This window comes from Meriones unguiculatus, chromosome 2, assembly GCF_030254825.1.
Source record: "Meriones unguiculatus strain TT.TT164.6M chromosome 2, Bangor_MerUng_6.1, whole genome shotgun sequence".
Lineage (NCBI taxonomy): Eukaryota > Metazoa > Chordata > Mammalia > Rodentia > Muridae > Meriones > Meriones unguiculatus.
Genome location: NC_083350.1, coordinates 25,507,486 through 25,533,829, shown reverse-complemented (window position 1 = coordinate 25,533,829; position 26,344 = coordinate 25,507,486). Strand labels below are relative to the sequence as shown.

General features: G+C 39.2%; 1 protein-coding gene across 4 annotated transcripts in view; it reads left to right on the top strand.

The window, feature by feature from the left end:
* Wdr7 (WD repeat domain 7) overlaps window positions 1-26,344 on the top strand; it is a 315,838-nt gene that overhangs the window by 7,948 nt on the left and 281,546 nt on the right. For all 4 annotated transcript variants that reach the window (XM_060377177.1, XM_060377176.1, XM_060377178.1 and 1 more), the window contains 11 exons: window positions 1,654-1,825; window positions 2,192-2,298; window positions 4,528-4,606; window positions 9,344-9,518; window positions 10,163-10,239; window positions 11,462-11,581; window positions 17,446-17,591; window positions 18,377-18,479; window positions 21,116-21,257; window positions 21,465-21,713; window positions 22,392-22,612. In XM_060377177.1, coding sequence (XP_060233160.1) covers window positions 1,667-1,825; window positions 2,192-2,298; window positions 4,528-4,606; window positions 9,344-9,518; window positions 10,163-10,239; window positions 11,462-11,581; window positions 17,446-17,591; window positions 18,377-18,479; window positions 21,116-21,257; window positions 21,465-21,713; window positions 22,392-22,612 — 1,578 coding nt within the window. In that variant the 5' untranslated portion in view covers window positions 1,654-1,666. The remainder of the gene's footprint in view (window positions 1-1,653; window positions 1,826-2,191; window positions 2,299-4,527; window positions 4,607-9,343; window positions 9,519-10,162; window positions 10,240-11,461; window positions 11,582-17,445; window positions 17,592-18,376; window positions 18,480-21,115; window positions 21,258-21,464; window positions 21,714-22,391; window positions 22,613-26,344) is intronic.

Here is a 26,344-nt window from a genome sequence, read left to right as displayed (position 1 = left end):
TTATATGTCTAATATCCATTTATAAGTGAGTATATACCGTGTGTGTCTTTCTGCTTCTGGGATACCTCACTCAGGAGGATATTTCCTAGATCCCACCATTTGCCTGCAAATTTCATGTTTTCCTTGTTTTTAATTGCTGAGTAGTATTCCATTGTGTAAATGCACCACAATTTCTGTATCCATTACTCAACATCCGGGTTGTTTCTCGGTTCTGGCTATTACGAATAAAGCTGCTATGGACATGGTTGATCAAATGTTCTTGTTGTGTACTTGAGCATCTTTTGGATCTATGCTCAATTTCTTTTTAGACGATTTCTTTTGCTTTGTCAGGCAACAGGGGACGCTCCAGATCTGGCAGAGTTCTTTTGTGTGGAGCTCTCTTTGATTGTTTTATTCTTGTATTCTAACTTCTCTGAACTCATATTTATTTATTTATTTGTGTGGAGCTCTCTTTGATTGTTTTATTCTTGTATTCTAACTTCTCTGAACTCATATTTATTTAAATATACAGTTATAGCAGTTAAGTGATTCAGAAGTAAATTTTAATTTTGTTATATGAAACAATGATTTCTTATGTTCATGCTTTCCTGCAAGGGCTATACAAGAGTATACACTGTTTAATTATCATTTCTAATTTAAATCTCCTCATCAGAAACATATTTAATTTGGAAACCATAGCTTAAAGGATATTAATTTTTTCCTCTAGGTTTCAATGCAGCAAAAGACATATGTGGCATTTGGAGTAAATGTCGTTAAGTGAATTTCTCATTAAGCATATTCAGTCAGTGTTTAGCACACAGTGAAACAGACATTTTTGTCTGTTTGCTTTGGGTGGACATTGTTATTTTATACTACTTTGGAAACTTAGTGGAGTTTGAGACTCTCCTATGCCCTGTGGCACAGAGTAAGGAAGCCCACAGATTCTGGAGTTGGTGCTCCTCTGGGGTCCATCACTTGTCACTTCATGACTCTGCCTTCGTGCCCTTGCCAGAAAGAGAGTGCCATAGCGCTTCCCTGTGGAATGTGAGCAACAACTGAAAAGGACTGTATTCGTGTTTACATCCGCATCGCACTCAGAAGGGCTCCCAGACTCTCGAGAGTGCTTACATTCTCTGTTCAGTGGTTGTGGCATAGTCTTCCGTGCACTGCATTTTCTAAGCACATCTGTTTTTATTTCATTATATTACTTGTGGAGGCAGATGACTTAGAACCAGGCAGAAAGGGCTTGGATTGGAGCACCATGACTTGCTAGTTCTCTGCCTCAGGGCAGGTAATGCTTAACCCTAACTTTCTTGTCTTTTAAGCTGGGAAGACTGTTTTAGGATTTGAAATAAAATAGTGCACTTAAAGTTGCTTTACATTGATGTGATAAATAAAGAAATAAATGTGTATTGAAATTACTAGGCTTTCATTTTAGTAAAATTTAAAAATTGTGAATGCCTCCAGTAAATACTTTTGTCTAGTTTTTAAGCCTCTGAATTTGAGAGTGAATATGATAAATTAGCTATTTTTATTTGAGAAGATTTAAAGTGGCTAAATTTTGATATTTGGAAAATACACTTATTTTCAAATTATACAAGTTGACTTCATAATAAAGGCATATAGTATGTTTTAGGAAGAACATGACATCTGACTTTATTGTTACATTTTCAGGCTTGAAAACACAATGGCAGGAAACAGTCTAGTTCTGCCCATTGTTCTTTGGGGCCGCAAAGCACCCACTCATTGTATTTCATCAATCCTGTTAACGGATGATGGAGGCACAATTGTAACTGGATGCCATGATGGACAAATATGTCTCTGGGATCTTTCGGAAGAACTGGAAGTGAGTATTTGAAATGGCTGCTGTATGTTTTAAATATGTCAATAATTACTCGAACATTACACGGTTCACTGTTTGCCTGCCCTTACTTTTCAGTGTTCTGGAAATGATTTCTTTCAATTTGTGTCTGTGTATTGATATTGAATACTTAACATGGTTACTGATTAAAAGGTTAGCTTAAAAAATTATTTATTCATGTCCATGTGTGTTTGTGCACTTGCTGCTGGATGTTCACAGAGACTCGAAGCTGGAGTTACATGGTTATGAGCCAGACTTGGGTCACCTGAAAGAATGGTCTGTGCTGTTGCTCCGGCCCCATGGTTAACTTTTTAGTTTGCTATTTACAGCGGCATGCTTTTGCCTCTCTAGGTTAATCCCCGGGCACTGTTATTTGGTCACACAGCATCGATCACTTGCTTGTCCAAAGCCTGTGCTCCTGGAGATAAACAGTACACCGTGAGTGCATCTGCAAATGGGTAAGTGAGAGTCCGTTTTTCATTTTCAGTTTTTTGGTCAGGCTTCTCTTTCACCGCTAAATTTTCATGTCTAGAAAAAAAAATGTGGATTTTGGCTGAGTGTTGTCCTAGCACTTAGGAGGCAGAGGCAGGTAGATCTCTGAGTTTGAGGCCAGTGGGATATACATAGAAAACTCCTGGCTAGCCATGGCTCCACAGTGAGATCCTGCCTCAAACAAAACAAAACAAAAACAAACGTAGTTTTTTTATTTGTCAGTTAAAAACTGTGTTTATAAGGGCTGAAGAGATGGCTCAGAGTTGAAGAGCACTGACAGCTCTTCTAGAGGACCTGGATTTAGTTCCTAGAACCCATGTTCAGCAACTCATAAGCACCTTTGAGTTCAGCTCAGAGGTCCAACAACCTCTTCTGGCCTCTGTGGGCACCCACGTGCACATTGCACCACCCACAGAGACTCACACATGAAAACATAGGTAAAAAATAAAAATAAATCCAAAAAATGTATTCATAGATTAGCATGTGACATTTATATTTTGTGCTTTAAACTAGCACCAGTTTATTGTAGTATTTTTCTTGCACTTCTAAATCTAAAGGATGATGCTTGAGTTATAGGTTTAAGGATATATGTTTTTCACAATTGATTTTTTGTAATACTCTATTTTCTTTTTGAAAAACTCAGATTATCATGAAAGTAAAAGCATAATCATTAGTTTTCATGGCATTTTTACTGAATCAGCGGGCAACATCGGGGCTTTTAAGAATGTCAAGTGATTTCAGGCTGTCACAGGTTGGGAGATGGACCTCCCCCAAGGTTTTGCTATTGTGATGCTGGGTACACATGTGTTGCTGCAGCCAGTTTCCCTGTCTCATAGCATGCCGTGTGCTGCAGAGGCAGAGAACTGAACAGTCTTCGTAGGGCCAGAGTGGGAAGAACCTTAAAAACATTTCTGATTCTTTTAAAACAAATTGGAGAATTTATAGAAATGTATGTAAGACATGTTTTTCCCCTTCTATAATATTAGGGTTGGAATTAAACTTTTAAAAGATAATTTGCATTGGAACACTTTTTTTGGTCCCCCCCTCTTCTTCCCTCTTGTTTTGTTTTTCAGGACAGTTTCTCTGTGTAGCCCTGGCTGCCCAGGATTCACTTTGTAAACCAAGCTGGCTTCAAACTCAAGATCCATCTGCCTCTGCCTCCTGAGTGCTGGGATAAAAGGCATGCACCACCACGCCTGGCTGGGACACTTGTTTTAAGATGAAATTGATTGAAAAATTGTTTCAGCAAGGCATGGTGGTGTGTGCCTAGCACACTTGTAATCCCAGCACTCCAGAAGGAGAGGAAGGAGGATTGCTGCAATTTAGAGGCTGGCATGATCTCTAATACATAGTAAATTCCATGCCAACAGGGACTACATAGCAAGACTATGTCTCAAAAAACAACTACCAAAACAAATATTTTTATATTCCTTAAGATGTAACAATGATATCAAAATAAAAAAACTAGTAAATTTTATTATATCTTGCTAATATTTTCTGTTAAATAAACATTACTTTTTTTAAAAAAGACAAGGCATATTGTTATCTTTAATTTTTAGTGTATTCATTAGTTTGAGATGTGAGGATTTTGTTCGTGTTCTTGTAAAACTAATACAGATGAGAGCTGTATCGCTGTGTTAACATTTGGGACTCTGTTGGCTTTAGCTGGTGTGTGTTTGCAGGGCTGCATGCACAGGGGACATTTGACACCAGCCCTAGGCTCTCAGACCTTTAGATTTCAGCTTTATCTCTTCGGGTTATCACACAGTCTGTGCATCACTTCCAGGTTGGCTCTGTTTTTTTATTATCCTAACTTTGAGCTTCAGGATGGGGGAACAACTGGTAGTTGAAGCAGCCACGTATGAGGAGCATCTGCGGAGGAAAAGGAACATTCTGGACAGCCTCACTGGGTTTAAGTTTTGCCCAGAACTGCTCACAAGACTAACAACCAGTGAGGAGTCAGGAATGCATTTCTCCTCTAAGAAGGATGGAGACTGAAGTGGGGTGTTGACAGGTTGGAAATGGGGTTAGAATAGTGAGTGAGCGGAATGGAAAATTTGATCAATAGAATAATGAATATAAGCTACTTTCCTTCCTGTAATACATTAGTTTCAGTGGAAGCTTCCCTCTAAGCCACTGTGACAAGGTTGCTTTTGTAAATTAGATTCAGAGTGAGCTGTTACTTTGTCTTCTAGAGAGATGTACCTCTGGGACGTGAATGACGGCAGATGTATTGAATTTACAAAATTAGCCTGCACACATACTGGCATACAGGTTTGTATCTATTTCTTTGGCTGAGTCAACATAGTTCATTATAAGTGCATCATTAAAACATGGCTTAAAGCATTAAACCTGTATTTTTATGTAAAAGTGTCGGGCAGAGGTAAATATGAGAAATTTATAATGACCAGTATTCCTCAGAAGGTGGGATAGATGGGAAGAGACATGGTGTGGAGGAGACTAATGGAGAAGGGTGTGAGATGAGGCAGTCATCAGTGTTACTTCTGTGCTTTGGGCTGTCCTGGTTACTCAGTGGAGAGCTTCTGTAATTCAGCTCTCCAAGGGAAGTTTCTCCGACAGCCCAGTTTGACAGACAAAAGGTTTGCTTTGGCACATGGTTTTAAAAGTTTCTAGTGATCCAGGTTGCTTTCAGGCCTGCTCAGGGTACTAGCTGGCAGCAGTGGGGGAGTGTGTGGTAGAACAGAACTGCTTAGAAGAGGAGGAAAAACCCGACATCCCACAGTTCTTTTTAGGGGTGTACCCATGGTGACATAAAGACACCCCTCTAGAATCCGATCCCTAAAGGCCTTCCGATAGCATTATGCTGAGATCAAGCCTTCTAGCACATGGATCCCTGGGGGAACCCTGAAGGCAGATTTCTATGAGTTCAAGGCCAGCCTGGTCTACATACTGAGTTCCAGGCTAGATAGGGCTACATGCTGAGTGAACACTGTCTAAAACAAACATAAAACAAACAAACAAGAAAACCAATCAAAGCCCCCCCCAAAACAGTAATAAAGTAATAAATAATATAACTTATCCACACACACTAAAACCCCTTCAATACTAAAGCAGATTTGACATGCAGTGGTCCATGTTTGTAGGGAGGTGGTGTTTAGGTGATTTTTCTGACTGTCTCTTACCCTGGCGGCAGGAACATATAAAAGTTTTTTCTGTTTGTTTGCTTGCTTTTTTTTGTTTGTTTTTTAACCAGTGATTTTAGAGCATATCGTTCTTATTTGAAAAGCAAATATTGGGCTGGGGAGATCGTTTGGTAAGTAAAATTCTTGCAAGGGCCTGATCCCTTGAACCCACGTAAAGAAAAGTGGGCATGGTGGTGCACGCTTACAGTTCCTGTGCACAGGCACGCTGATCCTTGGGAATCATTGGCTAGCCAGCAGCCAGCCTGCTCTGAGTTTCAGAGCAGTGAGAAACCTAGTTTCTTTATGTAAGTGATAACTGAATGAGTGAATAAATGAATGAAAATAATAAGTAAGTAGATGAAGGTGTTGGTGCCTGGAGAATGACACAGTAAGGTGGGTCTCCCCATCAGTTAACCCAGTCTAGATGTCCCCTCACAGTATGATGGGATTGGATTCCTAGTGGTTTGCGCTGCCTGGTTTTATGTCAGTTTGGAAGAAGCTAGAATTATCTTTTTTTTTAAATTATTCAGTAGCTTTTTGTTTAAATTTATTTTTATTTTCTTTATTTATTTTATACCCCAAGGGTGCCCTCTCCCCCTCTCCTCCAAGTCTTCCCCCTTGCCATTTTCCTTCTTTTCCTCTCCCTTTCCCCTCAGAAAAGGGAGCCCCCCTCCTCTGTATCAACCTTCCCCAGCACATCAAGTCACATCAGGACTGAGCATATCCTCATCCGCTGAGGCCAGGCAAGGCAGCCCTGCTGGGGGGAGGTGATCCAGAGCAGCCAAGAGTCCATGTTAGAAACCCCTACCCCCACTCGTCAGGCTCACATATGAAGACCAAGCAGCCCATTGGCTTCATGTGTGCAGGGGTAGGTCCAGATGATGCATGTTCCTTAGTTGATGTCTCAGTCTCTGGAAGCCCCCATGGGACTGGGTTAGCTGTCTCTGTTGGTCTTCTTGTGGGGTTCCTGTTCCTTCCAGGCCCTTCCATCTTTCCCCCAACACTTCCACAGGACCCCCGGAGCTCTGCCTCATGGTTGGCTGCAGGTCCCAGCATATGTCCCAATCCACTGCTGGCTGGAACCTTCCAGACTACAGGTTCCTGTCTGCCAGTGTAGCAGTGTATCATTATTAGTGTCAGAGGAATTGTGGTACATTTACACAATGGAATACTACTCAGCTATTAAAAACAAATAAATCATGAAATTTACAGGGAAATGGATAGAATTATAAAATATCCTAAGTGAGGTAACTCAGATCCAGAAAGACACCATAATATGTACTCAACTTATAAGTGGATATTAGACCGATAGTCCAGGATAACCACTCTACAATCCACAGACTGAAAGAAACTAAGTAACAAGGAGGGCCCATAGAAGGTGCTGGAATGTCACTCAGAATGGGAAATAGAATAGACAGCAGAAGTGGATGAAGAGAGAGAACTGGACAAGAGATGGAATGGGGAAGAAAACAGGAGTGGGGATCAGATGTGAGGAGAAAGGGGAGCTGGTCGGAGAGGAGAGCGCTAGGAACAAGAAGGGAAACTGAGGGTGGACATCTCTTTGTTAAGCTGGAGGCCTGCAACAGGGTAGGCTCCTGGGAGGACATGGCTGTGTCTCTAGCTGAGACTCCTAACAGGTGTAGACATGAAGACTGAAGTGGCCACCTCCTAGCCAGGCAGTATTAGTGGAAGGAGGGGAACAACAACTCACTGACAAAACCTGTGATCCATAAATTACCCTGCCTATAAGAAATGCAGAGATCTCAGAAAAGACCCCTGGGCCCAGATATATTTGGTTCTTGTGGAGCTCCTATCCTTTCCACGCCATACAAACTCCCCCTTCTTTCATATGATTCCCTGCATTCTGCCAAAGGTCTGTTTATGAGTCTTAGTATCTGCTTTGATACACTGTTAGGTACAGTCTTTCAGGGGCCCTCTGCGGTAGGCTCCTGTCCTGTTACTTGTTTTCTCCTAAGTCCAATGCACCTCCCATTTGTTTTTCTAAGTGAGGATTGATCATCTTACCCCAGGGTCCTCTTTCTTGTTTATTTTCTTTAGGTGTATAGATTTCATTATTTTTTTCATATCTTATAGGACTATATGAGTATATACCATGTGTGTCTTTTTCCTTCTGGGATACCTCACTCAGAATGATCTTTTCTAGATCCCACCATTTGCCTGCAAATTTCATGATTTCCTCGTTTTTGATTGCTGAGTAGTATTCTATTGTGTAAAAATACCACAATTTCTGTATCCATTCCTCCGTTGAGGCATCTGGGTTGTTTCCAGCTTCTGGCTATTACAAATAAAGCTGCTACAAACATGGTTGAGCAAATGTCCTTGTTGTGTACTTGAGCAAATTTTGAGTATATGCCTAGGAGTGGTATAGCTGCATCTTGAGGAAGCACTATTCCTAATTGTCTGAGAAAGCGCCAGATTGACTTCCAAAGCTGCTGTACCAGTTTACATTTCACCAAGGACCATGTATGGATATAACCTAGAACCTCTGCTCGGATGTGGCCCGTGGTAGCTCAGTAACCAATTGGTTTCCCATAGTAAGGGGAACAGAGACTACTTTTGACAGGAACTCAATGGCAGGCTCTTTGACCTCCCCACCCCCCAAGGGAGGAGCAGTCCTTCTAGGCCTCAGAGGAGGACTTTGCAGCCAGTCCTGAAGATACCTGATAAAACAGGGTCAGATGAAAGGGGAGGAGGTCCTCCCTAATCAGTGGACTTGGAAGGAGGGAGGGAGGGAGGGAGGGAGGGAGGGACTGGGAGGGAATGAGGGATCGGGACCCGGCTGGGATACAGAGGTAATAAAATGTAACTGATAAAAAAAATAATAAAATAATAATAAAAAAAAAGAAAAAAAAAGATCCAGTTGTAGTGCACTTTTTTTTTTGTTGGAGGGCCCAGATCCTAGTGGGTGATGCCATCCCTGAGTTGGTGGTCCTAAGTTCTATAAGATAGTAGCTGAGCAAGACATGAGGATCAAGGTAGTGAGTAGCACCCTTCCCTGGCCTTTGCATCAGCTCCTACCTCCAGTCTCTGCCCTGCTTGAGTTCCTGCTCCACTGTTTTTGATGATGAACTATCATATGGGGCCGTGAGTGAAATAAACCCCCTTCTCCCCAAGTAGTTTTTGCTCATGGTATTTCATCACAGTAATAGTAAACCTGACTGGTTCAAGATCCTGTCAAGTTGATGGTATTGTCCACCACATTGACCTGCTTCTATTTCTTAGAATTCACATTGGTTTTTAACTCACATGAGCCTCCTGTTTTATTTAATTTGTTAAGCTAATTTTATTTGGGTCTTTTCAGGTTTGTATGGTAATACATGCTCTTATTTCTGGTTCTCTGGTGGTAGCGGCAGGTGTATCTCTGTGAATTTGATGGCAGGGTGGTGTATATTGAGAGTTCCAGGCCAGCCAGAGATGAGTAACATTGTGAGACCCTGTATAAAAAAAAAAAAGAAACAACAACAACAACAACAAAAAAACTCAAAACAATAAAAGCCCAAGCAAGTAAAACCCAAACAAAACCAAAACACAAAACCAAAAATGAGCCCCTAGCCTCCTCATAAAAATTATGAAAGTCTGTTTTAGATGACAGAGATAAGGACAAAAAGATAAATTATTATTTTTGCCCCATAAGAGCTCAAAATTGAGTATGTGACATTAGGAAAGGAATTTTTCTTAAATATTAAAGATTAGTATAATCTGACATGGATGTGCCCATCTGAAATGATTACTGGAATAATTTAATGTTTAGGAGAATATCATAATGTATTTAATGAATCCATGTTAATCAAGTAGCCCAACTGAAGCAGTACATCTAAAAATACATTTTTTTTAAATTTGGATTTAGTTCTATCAATTCTCTGTTGGAAATCAGCAAGAAGGAAGACTTTTATGCCATGGACATTACCCCGAAATCCTCGTTGTGGATGCTACCAGCCTTGAGGTGTTGTATTCTTTGGTATCAAAGATATCACCAGACTGGATTAGCTCCATGAGCATTATCCGGTCTCACCGGACACAAGGTCAGTAGATTGTACCCTTTGGCATTTTGAACACCATCTTACTGTTTGAGATGCTGTGAAATGCTATATAATTTGTCAAGGTTAGCAATTTTGGTTATATGCTTGTATCCAACAGATATTTGTTTCAGTAATTTGTACTCTGTCTCTTTACAAAGGGGTTTGTCTGAAATAATATTTGACTCACAGGTGATTACCTCCCCTCTGTGTGATGGGTTGTGCAGCTTAAGGAAGCTTTAGCGTAGAAAGTTTTCCCCAGTGAGGCAGGGTTAGCATGGCTGGGGTGTGGTGGTGATAAGAGCTCTAGTTTCATGGGTGTCTTCTGGATCCTGGTCTTATCTCTTGTCAAAAGGCACCATTTTTCTTGGAGACAGTGAAGAAGGAAGAGATAAAATTCAATGACTTTCTGTAACTGTGTAGACATTACTACTTTTTCTTCATTTCTTTTGAAGCCCTTCATTGAAAACCATGAATGAAAGCATTTTTTTTTTTTCAGAAAAGAACAATAATATCAACACTGAATTTGTATTATTCTAAGCATGGGGAATTGTGTTTTTCTACATGTTTAGTTCATGAGGGCAGGCTGCTTTAATGTTAGAAGAAAGCATTCTGTTTTACTGTGGGCTTCTTGTCTCTCCCTGTTTTAGAGGACACTGTGGTAGCGCTCTCCGTGACAGGTATCCTGAAGGTGTGGATTGTTACCTCTGAACTTAGTGGCATGCAGGTGAGATGGGCAGTGATTTCTATCATTATTATTATATAATTTTATCCTTTTAGAAATCATGGTTCTCACTTTAGTTTGTTTATTTGTTTTTTTTTAAAGGAAAAAAGCATTTCTATTGAAATGATCGCATGCACATATTAGAAAAGATCCTCAGTGTTGTTGGCTTGTTTGACTAAATTTTTTCCTTCATTCTGATGGAGATATTTGCTCCATCAAGGATATAAAATAAGGAATATATCATCCAGAATATGAAGTAGAGAAATGTAAAATTCCTCTTTAATTTTTTTAAACCAAGTGTTAGAAGGCAGCTTGCTTGAATGAAGAAAATAAAGCAACCTACCCCTTTAGTTACTCCTGCATCCCCCTGACAAAAATAGTGACAGAATACCTGACATAGACAATTTAAGGGAAGAAGGGCTTATTTTAGTTCATGGTTTCAGAGACTTGAGTACATAGTCTTTGGCATGACTGACTCTGGCTAGTAGTGAGCAATGTCACTGCTACAGGAGCGTGTGGAGGGTGAGAATCCTGTTCACCCAGTAGCAGCCAGGAGGCAGAACAAGGAAGGGACTTAGGACCAGGTATAATTTTCAAAAGCCAACTTCAGTTTTCCAGTGACCCACTTCTTGTAAGTGTGCATACCTCCTAAAGTCTTCAGAGCATTCCAGTATCAACACAAGGTTTAACACTTGAGCTTGTAGGGACATTTCATATTCAAATGCCAACATTATCAAAAACGTATACAAAGTTATTTTTAGTTTTATTTCATAGGTACTATGGACTAGAACAATTATTTACTTTTGACAAGAAAGATCAATTTTCTGACAATACTGCTATTTTTCACTTCAGATAGTGAAATATTAGGTGTTGAGCTTAGAAAAACTGAAGGAATTGATCAGTTTTTTTTTCTTTTTAAGTACGTATAACCATAGGATTACTGCAAAATTCAGTCATCTGCCATTTCCAGTGAAAATGTTCTGACTCACCATCAGGGTTTAATTTTGGTCAACTTTGTAGCAAAGACGTTTTTTGTCCAGCTCTTTTTTTAAGAGTACTTTTTTTTTTTTTTTCCTGCTGTTACTGTCTTGGCTTTTACCCCAGGACCTAAAATAATGAATTGCTCACATGGTGCAGTTGTTCCCTAGTGATATCATTACCATTTTGTGAAGATTTCAATTAATATATGTTATTCCTGAGACTTTATAAATCTCTTTCTTTTCAGGATACTGAACCAATATTTGAGGAGGAATCCAAACCAATTTATTGTCAGAATTGCCAAAGCATCTCTTTTTGTGCATTCACACAGAGGTCACTTTTGGTTGTATGTTCCAAATACTGGAGGGTAAGTTGAAAATATGAAGTTGTGTTTTTATCCACCATGATAAAGTCTAGTAAGGATGTACTTGACACAAGACTCGTCAGTTACTTGGAACTCCTGTTTGGTTCTAATGCTTTTTGAGGAATTGGGACTTAATTCTATGTGTCTTCTTTGTTTTAGTCTATATAATGAATAGTTTAATGAGTATATTTTGTTGGGCTTAATTTCTACTTTTTTGCTACTATTTAGTTATTTATTATGTACAAAGTAAGTGTTGGTAACGAGGTCTCTGTAGGCTGGGCATTGCTCATTGTAGTATGTTACTAAACTTAAATGATACATTTGTTTCCTGACTTCTTCAAATTGGAAGTCTTGATGCTATCACTGGACAGTTAATGATGAGCGAAGAGTGTTTCTTCTACATTGCTTGTCTTTAATAATAGAAAATTAGTCAGTGTGTTTTGAGCATTTGTCTTGTATTTAGCAATTTATCAAAACTTTCCATGTATTTAAAAAAAGTATTTGTGTTATGATTTTAATAAAATAATAGCATTTCCTCTTCCCCTTTCTCTCTCCAAACTCTCATATATTCCCCCTTGCTTTCTTTTACGTTTATGGCCTATCTGTTCATCAATCATTGTCACACATGTATATATACATATATATTCCTAAATACATGACCACAACAGTTTGTACCATGTGACTTGAAAGTATGTGCTCAGGGCTGGCCATTTGGTATTGGATAGCAAATTTTCTCTATAGAAGACTATTTCTTTAGCTCTTATTAGTATTCCTTAGTTTCCTGTCCTGTAGGGCTTTCTCCATTTTTGTTAGCCTCTCTATTTTTGTCATCCATGTTCAGGATGTGTTTAGGCAGTCATGTTGGTGAGACTATATGGTGTAGCTTCCAACATTTCTGGAAATACGATCTCAGAGTAAATTTTCTATTTCTTGGGCTTCTATAATCTTTCCGCCCACCCAGGGATCATTCTGCAATGATCCCTGAGCCTTAGGTGAGGGAATCGTTTTGTAGATATTTCTATTGGGACTGGACTCTACAACTCTGTCTTTTGATTGGCTATGAGTTTCTCTAATGGTTTCCATTTTCACAAAAGAGCAGTTTCTTTGATGTAGGGTAAGAAAAAATACTCAAAATTTAGTTAGGGATTATGCTGGCTGAGTAATTTCAGTATTTCTACTATCATATTTATACTTTTTTAAACTTATATTAAAACAGTAGAAATGTAGTCTTGCGCATTTTTGAAGGTGGGGAGTTGGGCCTAGGTTAACTGGCACCTCCGATTCAGAGTCTTCCATTGACTGCCATCACAGATCTCTCATCTCATTTGCAAGTTCAGCTTTTGGAGGATCTCTCATGCTTCCTCATATGGCAGTTGGCAGGCCTTTCATTTGACTGACTGGTGAATGAAGACATTTTTTTCCGTTCATTATTCCTTGAGTGATGGCTTTGTGGCCCTTTTAGTGGAGGGGCGCTCAGCATGCTAGCAGGCTTCTTTCTCAGTAAATGAGCAAGTAAAGTTAATTTTTATTTATTTATTTATTCATTTATTTATTTATTTTTATTTTTTTATTTTTTTCTTTATTAATTACATTTATTCACTTTTGTATCTCCCCTGTGGTTCCCTCCCTCCTCCTGTCCCAATCCCTCCCTTCTTCCACCCTCTGCATGCAAGTCCCTCCCCAAGTCCACTGATAGGGGAGGACTTCTTTTCCTTCCTTCTGATCCTAGTCAATTAGGTCTCTTCAGGAGTGGCTGCATTGTCTTTCTCTGTGGCCTGGTAAGGCTGCTTCCCCCTCAGGGGGAGGTAATTAAAGAGCAGGCCAATCAGTTCATGTCAGAGACAGTAATTTTAAGATGGCTTTGGAATTGAGAACTCATGCCTTTCACTACATTCTATAGACAAAATGTGCTCTAGAAATTGTCAGAAAACCTAGTGTGCACTAAAGGGGAGAGGGTATTGGGCGGGAACATCTGGGAAGCTGCCACCACAGTAGGAGCAGCTGCTTTTCCTAGCTTTAAATACATATTTACTTACTTTTATGTGTGCAGATATTTCCTGCATGTTTGTCTGTGTTCCATGTGTATAATAGATGGCAATTAACACAGAGGCCCACGGCTTGTCAGGGGCAGAGAGCAAGAGACTTGGAGTACTCAGCCTTAATGGGATCTATCACACCTCTCCTCAAGGGTCATGAATTTATGTGTAAGGAAGTGGCAGAAAGATTGAAGAGCCAGAAATGGTGAAACTGTTTTCCAGACACAGCAGAACATATGACCATATGTACATTTGAACTCGCAGCAGTTGTAATAGCATGCATGAGACCTGCTCCAGCCAGATAAAATCCCAGCATGGAGGAGGGTAGATGGACATGAAGTCCCACCCCTAGCTGAGGGACTGCTGTCACTTGATGGCTGCCTGGAAGGGGGAAGTTCTTTCTCTTTAATTATGTGACATCTGGTCTACTGGCCACACTATGGCAGCCCCACACCCAGGTGTAGTCAGCTAAGACAGCCTGGACTTAGACTGGTTCAAGAAGGTGGCAGAGGAGAATGAAGTGTGTTGATTAGGGATGCAGGAGTATCATGGAGGATTTGGGGGAGAGAGATGAACATGATCAAATAACATTATATGAAATTCTCAAAGAATTAATAAGAACATTGTAAAATGCTTACTTGAGTTAGGATGAAGCCCACATAGTAGAAAAGATGTTTATGATGCTTGCATGTGTGAATAACTTGTTCCTTGTTATAACAAGCTTGTATAAAAAGGAATAAAAACAGAAACAACCCACTAGAAAAATGAACAAAACTATTTCAGGAAAGGAGAGAGACAGGTGGTTAGTAAATGGAAAGGTGAAGTTTCAGTCACAAGAGAGATGCGAGTAAGAACAGAGCTGGGCCTGGAGAGTGGGTGAGTGGTTGAGAGGAGAAATCAGGTTACAGCAACCCCGTCAAAAGGTGAGTATCCCTGCAATTGCCCATAAATCTTCCTCTGAGGGCATAGAGGGTCAGGAGGGTCACTGGGGCCTACTGATCAAGCCTAGGTGAGATGAGAGATCCAAATTTAGGGAGTGATGCGCCTCAAAAGATTAGATAAAGAGTGAGGGAGAAGGAAGGATACCTGGTGTCCTGAATGCTCCCACCCCATTTGTACACACACACACACACACACAATTAAAATAAAATAAACAAATAATTGGAACCTTCACCTCACCAGAATGGCTTTTTCAGATGTCCAGAATTTGACAATTTTAGTATGGTCAAATAACAATTTTTTTAATGGTTCTAAAACTACTATGAACAGTTTTGCTTTTTTCTACCACTCAACAGCCATTCCCATGTTCAAACAATAACTACTCATATTTTTATTGAAAACATGCAACATTGGGGAGATCAGGTGAAGGCTAGAGAACCTTCAGTGGAGATTTCTAAAAAGTTTGCTAGTATCTGAGCTGTTTGTCATTCCCTGGAAGATCAATCTATATTAATATGACTGAACATTCACTTTAAATAAGCATCCTTTCCCCCAGGGTAATAAGGACATTTCTCACAAAAAACTATCACACATTGTTTTTGATGCAACTGAAGCATTGGATAACAGTTCTGACAAACAGTAGTATAAACAAAAAGCATAAAACAAACAAAGAAATTAAGTTATCTAAAGAGTTTTGTAATTTGAAATACTCTTTTTTTTTTTTTTTCTTCTCAATGCAGTTTATTCAGGAACCTTGAACAATCTTTTGACCCTGGGGAAAGCCAGCCCACAGTTTAAATAGCCTCTGGGTAGCCAACCCCAGCGTGCCACGTGGGCAATGCAGATAGGTCCACATACATGGAAGCAAGCCAGATTCTCAGCCTTAGCCAAATATGGAGTTGTGACAGAGAGCACTCATCATCGGGAAGGTGGAAGGTGGAAACCAGCTCCATCTTTAAGGCGCGGCATTACGCAGCTCTCTACAGTTCCCCCTTTTTGTTTTAGACGCATCAGGCAAGAATTTCGCCTCAGGTTTGCTGTGTAGCTGAGAGTGGCCTCAAACTTCAGACCCTCCTGCCTGAACTTGAGTGCTAGAATAGGCACTGGAGACTTGGTTTATTTTATTTTTTGCACTTTTTTATTAATTTATTTTTTAATTTATTCATTTACTTTGTATCCCAGTTGTAGCCCCCTTCCTCATCCCCTCCCAATCCCACCTTCCTTCCCTCTTCTCCTTCCATGCCCCAGTCCCAGTTCACTGATATGGGAGATCCTCCTTCCCTTCTATTTAACCCTAGCCTATGAGGTCTCATCAGGGACCTGTGTTGTCTTCCTCTGGGGCCTGGCAAGGCTGCTCCCCTGTCGGGGGGGGGGGGGTGATCAAAGAGCCAGCCACTGAGTTCATGTTAGAGCCAGTTCCTGTTCTCTGCAGACCTGGTTTATGTAGTGTTGGCAATGGAACCCCAGGGTCTTGTGAATGCTAGGCAAGCACTCGACTGAGTCATACTCCTAGCCAAAGGTCATTGTTTTCTATGAAGAAGAGTAAAATAAAAGACTGTGCTATAGAACGATGAATTCTCATTCATTCCCCTTGAGCAAAATTTAGAGTATATTTCTATCAATTATTGAAAGTAGAAAGAACTAGTCTGCTAGGAAATATGAACCTAGGGCTTTTTGTAACTCCTAGTTTTATCACATATGGATAAATAACTATATCCTTTCCTTCTTTCTTTCTTTCTTTCTTTCTTTCTTTCTTTCTTTCTTTCTTTCTTTCTTTCTTTCTTCCTTCCTTCCTTCCTTCCTTCCTTCCTTCCTTCCTTCCTTGCTTTCTTTCTTTCTTTCTTCTTTTTTTTTCTTTTTTTGAGACAGCTTCTTGATATGTAGCCCTGGCAGGCCTGCAACTTCTCTGTAGATTAGGCTGCCCTCAAACTCACAGAGATCCACCCACCTGTGCTGAGATTAAGAGTGGTACCACCATACCCAGCTCTGATGCGTAACTTTGAACACTGTTATTACTACTGTCATCTGTATCACTTTCCTGACTGTAGATTAGGGTACCAGTACCTGCCTGCGTGTGTCCTTTAGTGGTTCTAAGGATCAAATAATATAAACATATCTCTGAACTGCATGGTGCTTGGTAAAAGTAAGGGTATGCAAGGTCACTGGGTGCTGTTTCTGGTGAAATTATAGCAGCTTGGCCTTCGCAGATACAATTATTAAATACTTAAATGGAGTTCATTAACTTCCTATTCATAATTTTAGAACACTGATGAAAAAAGGCCAAGCAAGATAATTCTACTAGGGGCTGGTGAGATGGGGCACTGTTTAAAAGCACTAGTTGGTCTTAACTTGGGTTCAATTCCCAGCACCCACATGGCAGCTCACAACTCTCTGGAACTTCAGTTCCAGGATCAGACACCCTGACACAGACATACATGCAGTCAAAACACCAATGCACATAAAATAAAAATAAATAAATCTTAAAAGGTAATTCTACCATTCAGATAATATTACAATGTCAGAGCATATGGTTAGAAGTGTTACCAGTCGTAGTATTAAGTCTGGTGTATATTCTAGAGTGTGGAGTACCTATTATTTGCCATGTCCCACCACATAGGAAAGTCTAAGGATTCCTCTTCCTGTGTCAGCAGCTCACCTGCTATACTTGTCCTAGTCCACTGTCTGCCGGAGGTCGCCCATAGCTGGACCCTATGACGATTGCCCCAGATCTCACTGCGAGAATATCTTTGTCTGCTGAATCATATGCTGAAAGCTTGGTTCTGTTAAATGTGCTTTCAGAAGTTTTCTTTCAGCTGAAATGCTGTTCTATCCTACTTAAATCATAACAAGCTAGAATAAGTTGAAACTGTGAATTTCTCTTTCCCCTACTAGGTGTTCGATGCTGGAGACTACTCCCTCCTATGTTCAGGCCCTAGTGAAAATGGACAGACATGGACTGGAGGTGACTTTGTGTCTGCAGACAAAGTCATCATTTGGACTGAAAATGGGCAGAGTTACATTTACAAACTCCCTGCGAGGTATGAAATAGAGAAGTTAATATTTTAGTCGTGTAGTGTAAATATTTACGTGTAATATAAATATTTACATGTAGTGTAGATATCTAACTTCAGACTGTCTTAAGGTTCATATATAATTCCATTTTAACTTCTAGCTACAAAGAAGGTGGAGTTTTTACACTTCTTTATTTACTCTATGTACGTGTGCACGCATGTACCACTGTGCATGTGTGCAGGTCAGAGGACAACTCATGGACATCAGTTCTCTCCTTTAATCACATAAGTTCCAAGGATCAAGTTGTTAGGCTTGGCAGCAAGCTCTCTTACCTGTGAGACATCTTGTGAGCCCTCAAAAGAATTTTTTGTTTTGTTTTGTTTTATCAAAGGCAGGGTTTCTCAGTGTAGCCATGGCTGACATGGACTCACTTTGTAGACCAGGCTGGCCTCTAACTCACAGAGATCCGCCTGCCTTTTCCTCTCAGAGTGCTGGGATTACAGGATTACAGGCATGTGCCCCACACCCAGCTAAGAATTTCTTTCTAAGTTATTTAATACCTCCTTAAATTAATTAAAACTTAAAAATCCCACTTTTGTTTGTTGTCATAAACCCTTGGAATAATATGTTTCATACTATTTATTTTATTGTTGTGTTTTATTTTATTTTGAGACAGGGTCTCACTATGTAGCTCTGGCTGCCCTGGAACTGACTATATAGATCAGGCTAGCCTTGAACACACAGAGAGCTGCATGCCTCTTTCTTGCCTGCCTATCAGTATTGTAAGTGGATATTTACTTTCCTATTTCAGTTGCCTTCCAGCTAGTGATTCATTCCGCAGTGATGTGGGGAAAGCAGTTGAAAATTTGATTCCTCCTGTGCAACACAGCCTGTTAGATCAAAAAGATAAACAGGTAAAGTTCTTAAGGTATCATTTATAATTGATGGTGTATAGGCATTTGGAAGACAATAAAATCTAGCAACATTAGATTTCACAAAAATATTTTGATCTGGTGAGTTATAAGTACATTTCAAAATTTGTAGATTTTTAAATATGTAATTTTAATACAAGTGATCTAATTTGAGTATGCATTAGAATTGACTTTATAATTCATATTGACTGTCAATTTATTTTATACAGTTAAAACAGAGTGAAGATCAGACAAGGATAACTAATGCTAGTGCTGACTGATGCTGTTTGTTACTTGATTCATGCATTCCAGTATTATTCCAAAATCAAGTAGTGACTCAATAACTGGATATTAGAAATGAATATTAAACATTTTAATGTTAAAATAGAAACTCAATTTTCTTAAAGCCTTTTTTATTGTTTATTTATAATTGAAATGCAGGGGCTGGAGAGATGGCTGAGTGGTCAAGAGCATTTGTTGCTCTTCCAGAGGATGTGGGTTCACTTCCCAGCACCCACGTGGTGGCTCAGAACTGAAGCTAACTGTGATTCTAGGGGAACCAGTACCCTTTTCAGGCCTTTATGAGCAGCAGGCATGCATGCGCTACACTAACTTAAGTGCAGGCAAAAGAGTCATACACATAAAGTTAAAAAATACTGAAATGCAGCAACATGTACATTGGATTTCCCAATTTGGTCTCTGGGAATATTAAGAAAAAAGCTTTGTTTTGGGAAGGAAAGTTTTCTCTACTTTGTTTCTGGTTCTGAGTTCCAGTACTATCATTCTGAACCTTATGTCTCACCCATCAAAGGAGAATGGAGGGATGATAAGTAGAAAGGAATGGGTTTTTCTATGACTATTTTAACTATAGAATTTGTACATCTAGGTGTACTTTAAAATCTTATAAAATTATTTTCTTGAACTACTGGCTACTGTCCAGCTCAGTCAGCCACTTCCAGCTAAACTAAAGGATAGTGTATGTGTGAAAAAAACCTAAAGCAATAAAACAAAATATAATATGCTGTTAATTATACTCCTTGTTGCTGTCACAAAATACTGGACAAAAGCAATGTAAGGGAAGGAACGTTTGCTCTGTTTTATAATGTTAGGATCTAGCACATCATGTTGGGGTCATCATAGTGACAGTAGCATAAGGCAGCTGGTTATCGTGCTTCCATAATCAGAAATGCTGCTGCTCAGCTTGCCTTCTGCCCTGTGTAGTCCTGACCCAGCCCGTGTCATGGTGCTGACCATAGCCAGCATGGGTCTTCTTTAGTTAACCAGAGCCCAAAGATCCTTTACACATGTATTCAGAGGCCCCTATCTTTACTGGTTCCAAATCCTGTCAAGTTGACAGTCACATACACACATTTTTCTTTAAATACCAGCTCTCTGGTAAATACTAGTATATTTTATTGCAATGCATGTATGATATGATGAGAGATGCTCTTACATGGAAATGTGATATTGGTTATTGTAGTTGCTATAGCAACTCCCTGTTCAGTGTGTAGTTTTGAATTAAAGTCATCGAAGTTTAAAGTTAAATGCTTGGCTATGCTTAACATAGCTAGTTTCTAGAGGCCAATGCTTTTTATGAAGCAATCAAATACTGTAACTAGATTGTTAGCTATAAATTTTGAAACTAAATTTTATTTATTATAATTTTATTCTAAAATTCTGTTAGTTTGTTAAAATAAGTTATGTTAATGTGGCCAATTAAATGCTGTAACCTATCCTTATTTTTAAAAATCCGTGGCCTGGAGTGGTGACTTAGCTCTTAAGAACACTGGCTGCTCTTCAAGAGAACACTGGTTTGATTTCCACAACCTATATGGCATCTTATAACCATCTGTTACTCCAGTTCCAAGGATCTGGTGCCCTTTTCTGGCCTCCAAAGGCATCAGACACTCACATGATGCAATGAAATGTTATTATTCTTAGTGACTTATCAGAAGGCAAAAAAGATAGGATCAATGAATTCTTTTCTTTTTTTTTTATAAAAGTGATATATTTTAGTGTTTTTGTTATATTTTGAGTTTAATATGTGAGTACTGTATTTATATCATTTTCTTCTCATACTTTGCCATCTCCAACTTCTCCCATGTTCCCTTTGCTCCCTCTTAACCTAATGACTTTCTCTTCTTTATTACCAGTGTTACATATATATGTGTATATAAATACAATCTGCTGAATCCATTTAGTGTTGCTTATGTGTTGAGCTCTTTAGTTTTGATTTTAAGTAGATACTTCTTTTTGATTAAGAGTGACCTAATTTCTATATTAATTATTTTACAATAAACAAGTAAATTATCCTGTGATTGATAACCAGTTTTTATAAAGTTGAACAAATGACTATAAACAGTTTTAGAGAAAGGCTATAAAGTTTTAGAGAAAGGCTAAAAAGACAGGTTTTCATTCCTTTAGTGTTTATGCTCTACTGCAGTTGACATGCATATTAATGCTATTAAATTGCATGAAAATATATTGAATAATCATGCTGAAGTACTTTTTGAAACTGGGGTATGAATCAAAGCATCTAAATACCTTTATATGAACATGTTAATATATAAAATATTTGAATTCTAAATACACTAAAGACACTTGTTTTTTTTTTTTTTGTTTTGTTTTGTTTTTGGCAGTTGGTAATTTGTCCTCCTGTTACTCGGTTCTTCTATGGATGCAAGGAATATTTGCATAAGCTATTAATTCAGGGAGATTCTTCTGGAAGGTTAAATATTTGGAACATAGCAGAAGTAGCTGATAAACAAGAAGGTGATGAAGGTAATTCTATATGCATTGAGTCCATAATTCTTTTAATATAACATTTTGAATCATAACAACTTTGAAAATATTTATATATCATTTTTCTCTAAGAATTATAGTTGATGAAAGTAAACTTTTGGTACATCACTGAATCAATTATTTATTTGATGTCATTATTTTTTTAACATAAATGTATTTATTTTCTATGATACCAAACCTCTACAGGGCTAAAAATGACAACTTGTATTAGCTTGCAAGAGGCATTTGACAAACTGAAGCCTTGTCCTGCTGGAATTATAGATCAGCTAAGTGTGATTCCCAACAGCAACGAACCTCTTAAAGTAACCGCAAGTGTGTACATACCAGCGCATGGACGACTTGTTTGTGGCCGGGAAGATGGAAGCATAATTATTGTCCCTGCCACCCAGACGGCCATAGTTCAGCTCCTGCAAGGAGAACACATGCTCAGAAGAGGTATACTGCAGATCTCCCTGTGTCCACTGTGTCTTGAGAAGTCTGTATCCCTAATGTTGACAATAGCTCTATGTAGTAGTTTAAGAAATAAAACCAGTTGGTGCAGTTGTCACTGTAGTTGGTCGATTAGTGTACATTCGAAAGAATGTGAAATATCTGGAATCAATACTGTGAATGGCTATGAATAAGAAAGTATTCAGTTTTTATCTCCTTGGCATGTATTAATAATTTTATAAATTATTAGTTGAATTGATTAGTAAATAGCTGTATTATCAGCAATGTTGATAATTTTCTAAAACCATGCTGTTGAACTAATGTAATTTTCTAATAGCAGTATTAAAGATAAAATAAACATTAGAAGTTAACTATTACAAGTTATGGAGCTCAATATAGCAATATTACTTTCATTTCTATTTATAATAAATATGGGAATTATTATTGAAGTATTTTATATTATTTCTTTTTTATTCTAATTCTTTAAAATATCATGACATTTGACATTTGCACACAGACTCGCACCATTTTAAAGGCCTGTTAGTCTTGGTAACTAGTGGCTACCATGCTCCACAGACCTGACCTAGAAGTAAAAGTTATAGCCCTTCTGACATTTCATGTTTGCTTGTTGAAGCATTGCAAAGACTCTATTTTCCAATTCTGAATTCCAAACCTCCTTCACAGGTTGGCCCCCTCACAGAACCCTCCGCGGCCATCGGAACAAAGTCACATGTTTACTGTATCCTCATCAGGTCTCAGTTCGCTATGACCAAAGATACCTGATCTCTGGAGGTGTGGATTTTTCCGTCATAATTTGGGACATATTTTCTGGAGAAATGAAACATATCTTCTGTGTTCATGGTGGTGAGATCATGCAACTTCTGGTCCCACCTGAGAACTGTAGTGTAAGTGGCTTTATCTAAGATGATATCTCTTTGTAGAGGGGGCTCAGTTGCTCTCAGGCATAGAAATGGAATTCACAGTACCGTAAAGGAAATACGATTGAGTCAGCAAAACTTTCTCAGTATTGACGCTAAGATGATAGTAACTTACAGTCAGGCAAAGTTTTGGTCCTTTGCTATTGGGTAACTAAAAATAGATGATGGACTAATTTTATTATCAGTTTCTAAATTGTGTGTTTCTAGCAGCAGTTCGGAACATGCTTATTGAAAAAATTGAAAGATTCTGTTTCAGAGCAATTTAAATGTCCCAGAAGATATCCTCTAGTACCATTAATTCTGAATCTATCTAACCTAAATGACAGTGAGCATATACTGTGGTAGATGCAGCACGTGTGGAGACTTACTGCTGTAATTTGTTTAAACTGTAGTCTGACCAGGGAAAAGGATATGTTTTTAAGGTTAAACAAAGTATTCATTTTTTTCATTTAATTTTATTTTTTTATTTATTACAATTTATTCACTTTGTATCCCAGCTGTAGCCCCTTCCCTCAGCCCCTCCCAATCCCGCCCTCCCTCCCTCTTCTCCTCCTATGGCCCTTCCCTAGTCCATTGATAGAGGTGGTCCTCCTTCCCTTCCCTCTGACCTTAGCATATCAGGTCTTATCAGGACTGGCTGCATTGTCTTCCTCTGTGGCCTGGTAAGACTGCTCCCCCCACCCCCCACCCCTCAGGGGGAGGTGATCAAAGAGACAGCCAGTGAGTTTATGTCAGAGACAGTCCCTGTTCCCCTTACTAGGGAACCCACTTGGAGATTGAGTTGCTAAGGGCTTCATCTGTGCAGGGGTTCTAGGTTATCTCCATGAATGGTCCTTGGTTGGAGTATCAGTCTCATAAAAGACCCGTGGGTCCAGATATTTTGGTTCTGTTGCTCTCCTTGTGGAGCTCCTGTTCCCTTCAGGTCTTTCTCTCTCTTCTTTCAGAAGATTCCCTGCACTCTGCCCAAAGTTTGGCTGTGAGTCTCAGCATCTGCTTTAATACTCTGCTGGGTAAAGTCTTTCAGTATTCATTATTTTTAAGCTTAGCTAGGGAAGAAGAAGTCAAAGTTTCTACCTTGCCAGATAGACTGATGCCGTAACAAGAAGGAGAGCTAAAGGCACCCTTTCCTGTTTCCTCACTCAAGCCTTGTCTCTGGAGGCAATTAAGATGCGTTTATCTTCCTGTTATCTGGTTTTTAAAAGCCATTCTTTCCTTCCCTACATTGTTTTGAGCTATTGTTTTTTAACGTCTTTTCAATCTGAGCTCATATCATCGGTGTGGTACAGCAAGCTGTCTCGCCCACTAGCCCTATCTCTCCAGTCCTGTTCACGTGCTCTCCTTTTATCCTCAGAGCTATAAGTTTCAGAATCACTTCATTTGATAGCTGAAAGCTATAAGCAATACAGAATGCATTGAACAGAAAACAACAGAATGATTTCCAGATTTGAACAGCTGTCTAAGGTTGACTTGGGTGAACCAACATCTGAAATCCAGGTGAAGGAAACTAGATAGCTGTGGAATCCAAGGGAGAAGCAAGGTAGCTGTGACTAAGAGCAGCCCTTTCTAGTTAGGACTGTGGGTCACACGAGGGTGCGATGACACCTTGTTGTCCTCCTTTTGCTATAAGTTCTAGTGCCATCCATACTTGAAACTTTTTGTTCTCACATAGGTTATTGATAGAGAAAGGAACTGGATTTTGGAAAAAATACTAAAAGAACAAAAGCCTTCTAAAATGTGAGAAGTGCTTTATAAGCCATTTCCATTAGGAAAGCAGGTGGATGGCATTGGTAGCAGCTTAAAGCTAGCAGTCAAATACTGAGAGCAGCCCAGTAGGCTGTCTCCTACAGTAACAGATACCTCTGCATGTGCTTTCTGTGTTTCCTCAGTTGGTTTCCAGGTGAAAAGGGCAGCTGAATTCAGAATGGAATGCTTCATGGAAGTGTGATACACTTTTCCTTATCCCATACTGCATATTCATGGAGACATGTACAGACAGTACATGGATTAAAATTGAAATAGAAGGATCAGCAACAAGTTTAGATTCTGGTTTGCCTTTGGAAGTAAAGGAACAAAGTATGGAATGGAACAGAGAATGTGGCTTTTTAAAGTGTAGGTTTATTTTGGTTGTTGTTCTTGGTAAATAGAGACCTAATATTTATTTCTCATTTATACTGATGATTAAATTGTCAGAGCTGCTTTTCTATTAGTACATCTATTTAGAGCAGAATATTTGGAAAACTAACAAAATAGATTATTATTTAGCATCACTGGTATACTTCTTGTCAACATTAAGTTCTTTAATATGTTACCTAAAAGTTTTTTTTAATTCTTTAACATTTTTAATTTTTCTTTTACGATTTATTCATTTTATATCCAGATTGTAGCCTCCTTCCTCATCTCCTCCCATTCCCACCCTCCTCTGCCTTCCCTTATCCCTTTCCCCTAGTCCACTGAAAGGGGGAGTCTTCCTCCACTGCCATCTGACCCTAGCTTATCAAGTCTCATCAGGACTGCCTGGATCCTATTCCTCTGTGGCCTCGCAAGGCCGCATCACCAGGGGGGAGTGATCAAAGAGAAGGCAATTGAGTTCATGACAGAGGCAGCCCCTGCTCTCCTTCCTCATGAATGCACATGGAAACTGAGCTGCCCATGGGCTACATCTGCGAGGGGGTCTAGGTCCTCTCCATGCATGGTCCTTGGTTAGTGCATCAGTCTCTCTAGGGGCCCTTGGGCTCAGATTTTTTAACTTTGTTGGTCTCCTTATGGAGCTTCTGTCCCTCTGAGTCCTTTTATTTCCCACTTCTTCCATAAGACTCCCTGCTCTCTGTCCAAAGTTTCGCTGTGAGTCTCACCATCTGCTTTGACCCCCTGTTGGGTGGAGCCTTTCAGAGAACCTCTATGATAGGCTCCCGTCCTGTTCCCTCTCTTCTACCACTTCTGGTATCTATCCTATTTTTCATTCTGAATGAGATTTTAGCATCCTTTTTTTTGTTGTTTAGCTTCTGTGGGTCTGAAGATTTTAGTATGTTTATCCTATATTATATGGCTAATATCTGCTTATAAGTGAGTATATACCATGTGTGTCTTTCTGGTTCTGGATTACCTCACTCAGGATGATCTTTTCTAGTTCATCTGCCTGCAAACTTCATGATTTCCTTGTTTTTAATAGCTGAGTAGTAGTCCATGTGTAAATGTGCCACAATTTCTGTATCCACTCTTCCATTTAGGGACATATAGGTTGTTTACAGATTCTTACAAATAAAGCTGCTATGAACACAGTTGAGCAAATGTCCATGTTGAATGGTGGAACATCTTTCGGGTATATGCCAGTAATGGTATAGCTGGATCTTTAGGTAGTGCTATTCCCAATTTTCTGAGAAAGCACCAGATTGATTTCCAAAGTGGTTGTACAAGTTTACATTCCCACCAGCAATGGAGGAGGGTTCCCCTTTCTCCACATCCTCTCCACCATGTGTTGTCATTTGAGTTTTTTATCTTAGCCATTCTGATTGGTATAAGATGGAATCTCAAAGTCGTTTTGATTTATATTTCCCTGATGACTAAGGATGTTGAAGCTTTTTAAAATTTTATTACATGTTATGGAAGTTTCATGGTCACATAGTGTCTAAAATGGTCCAGAAGAGGGCAGCATGGATTTGTGAAAACTTTAACATGGGCATTTGGTATGATCATTAGTGT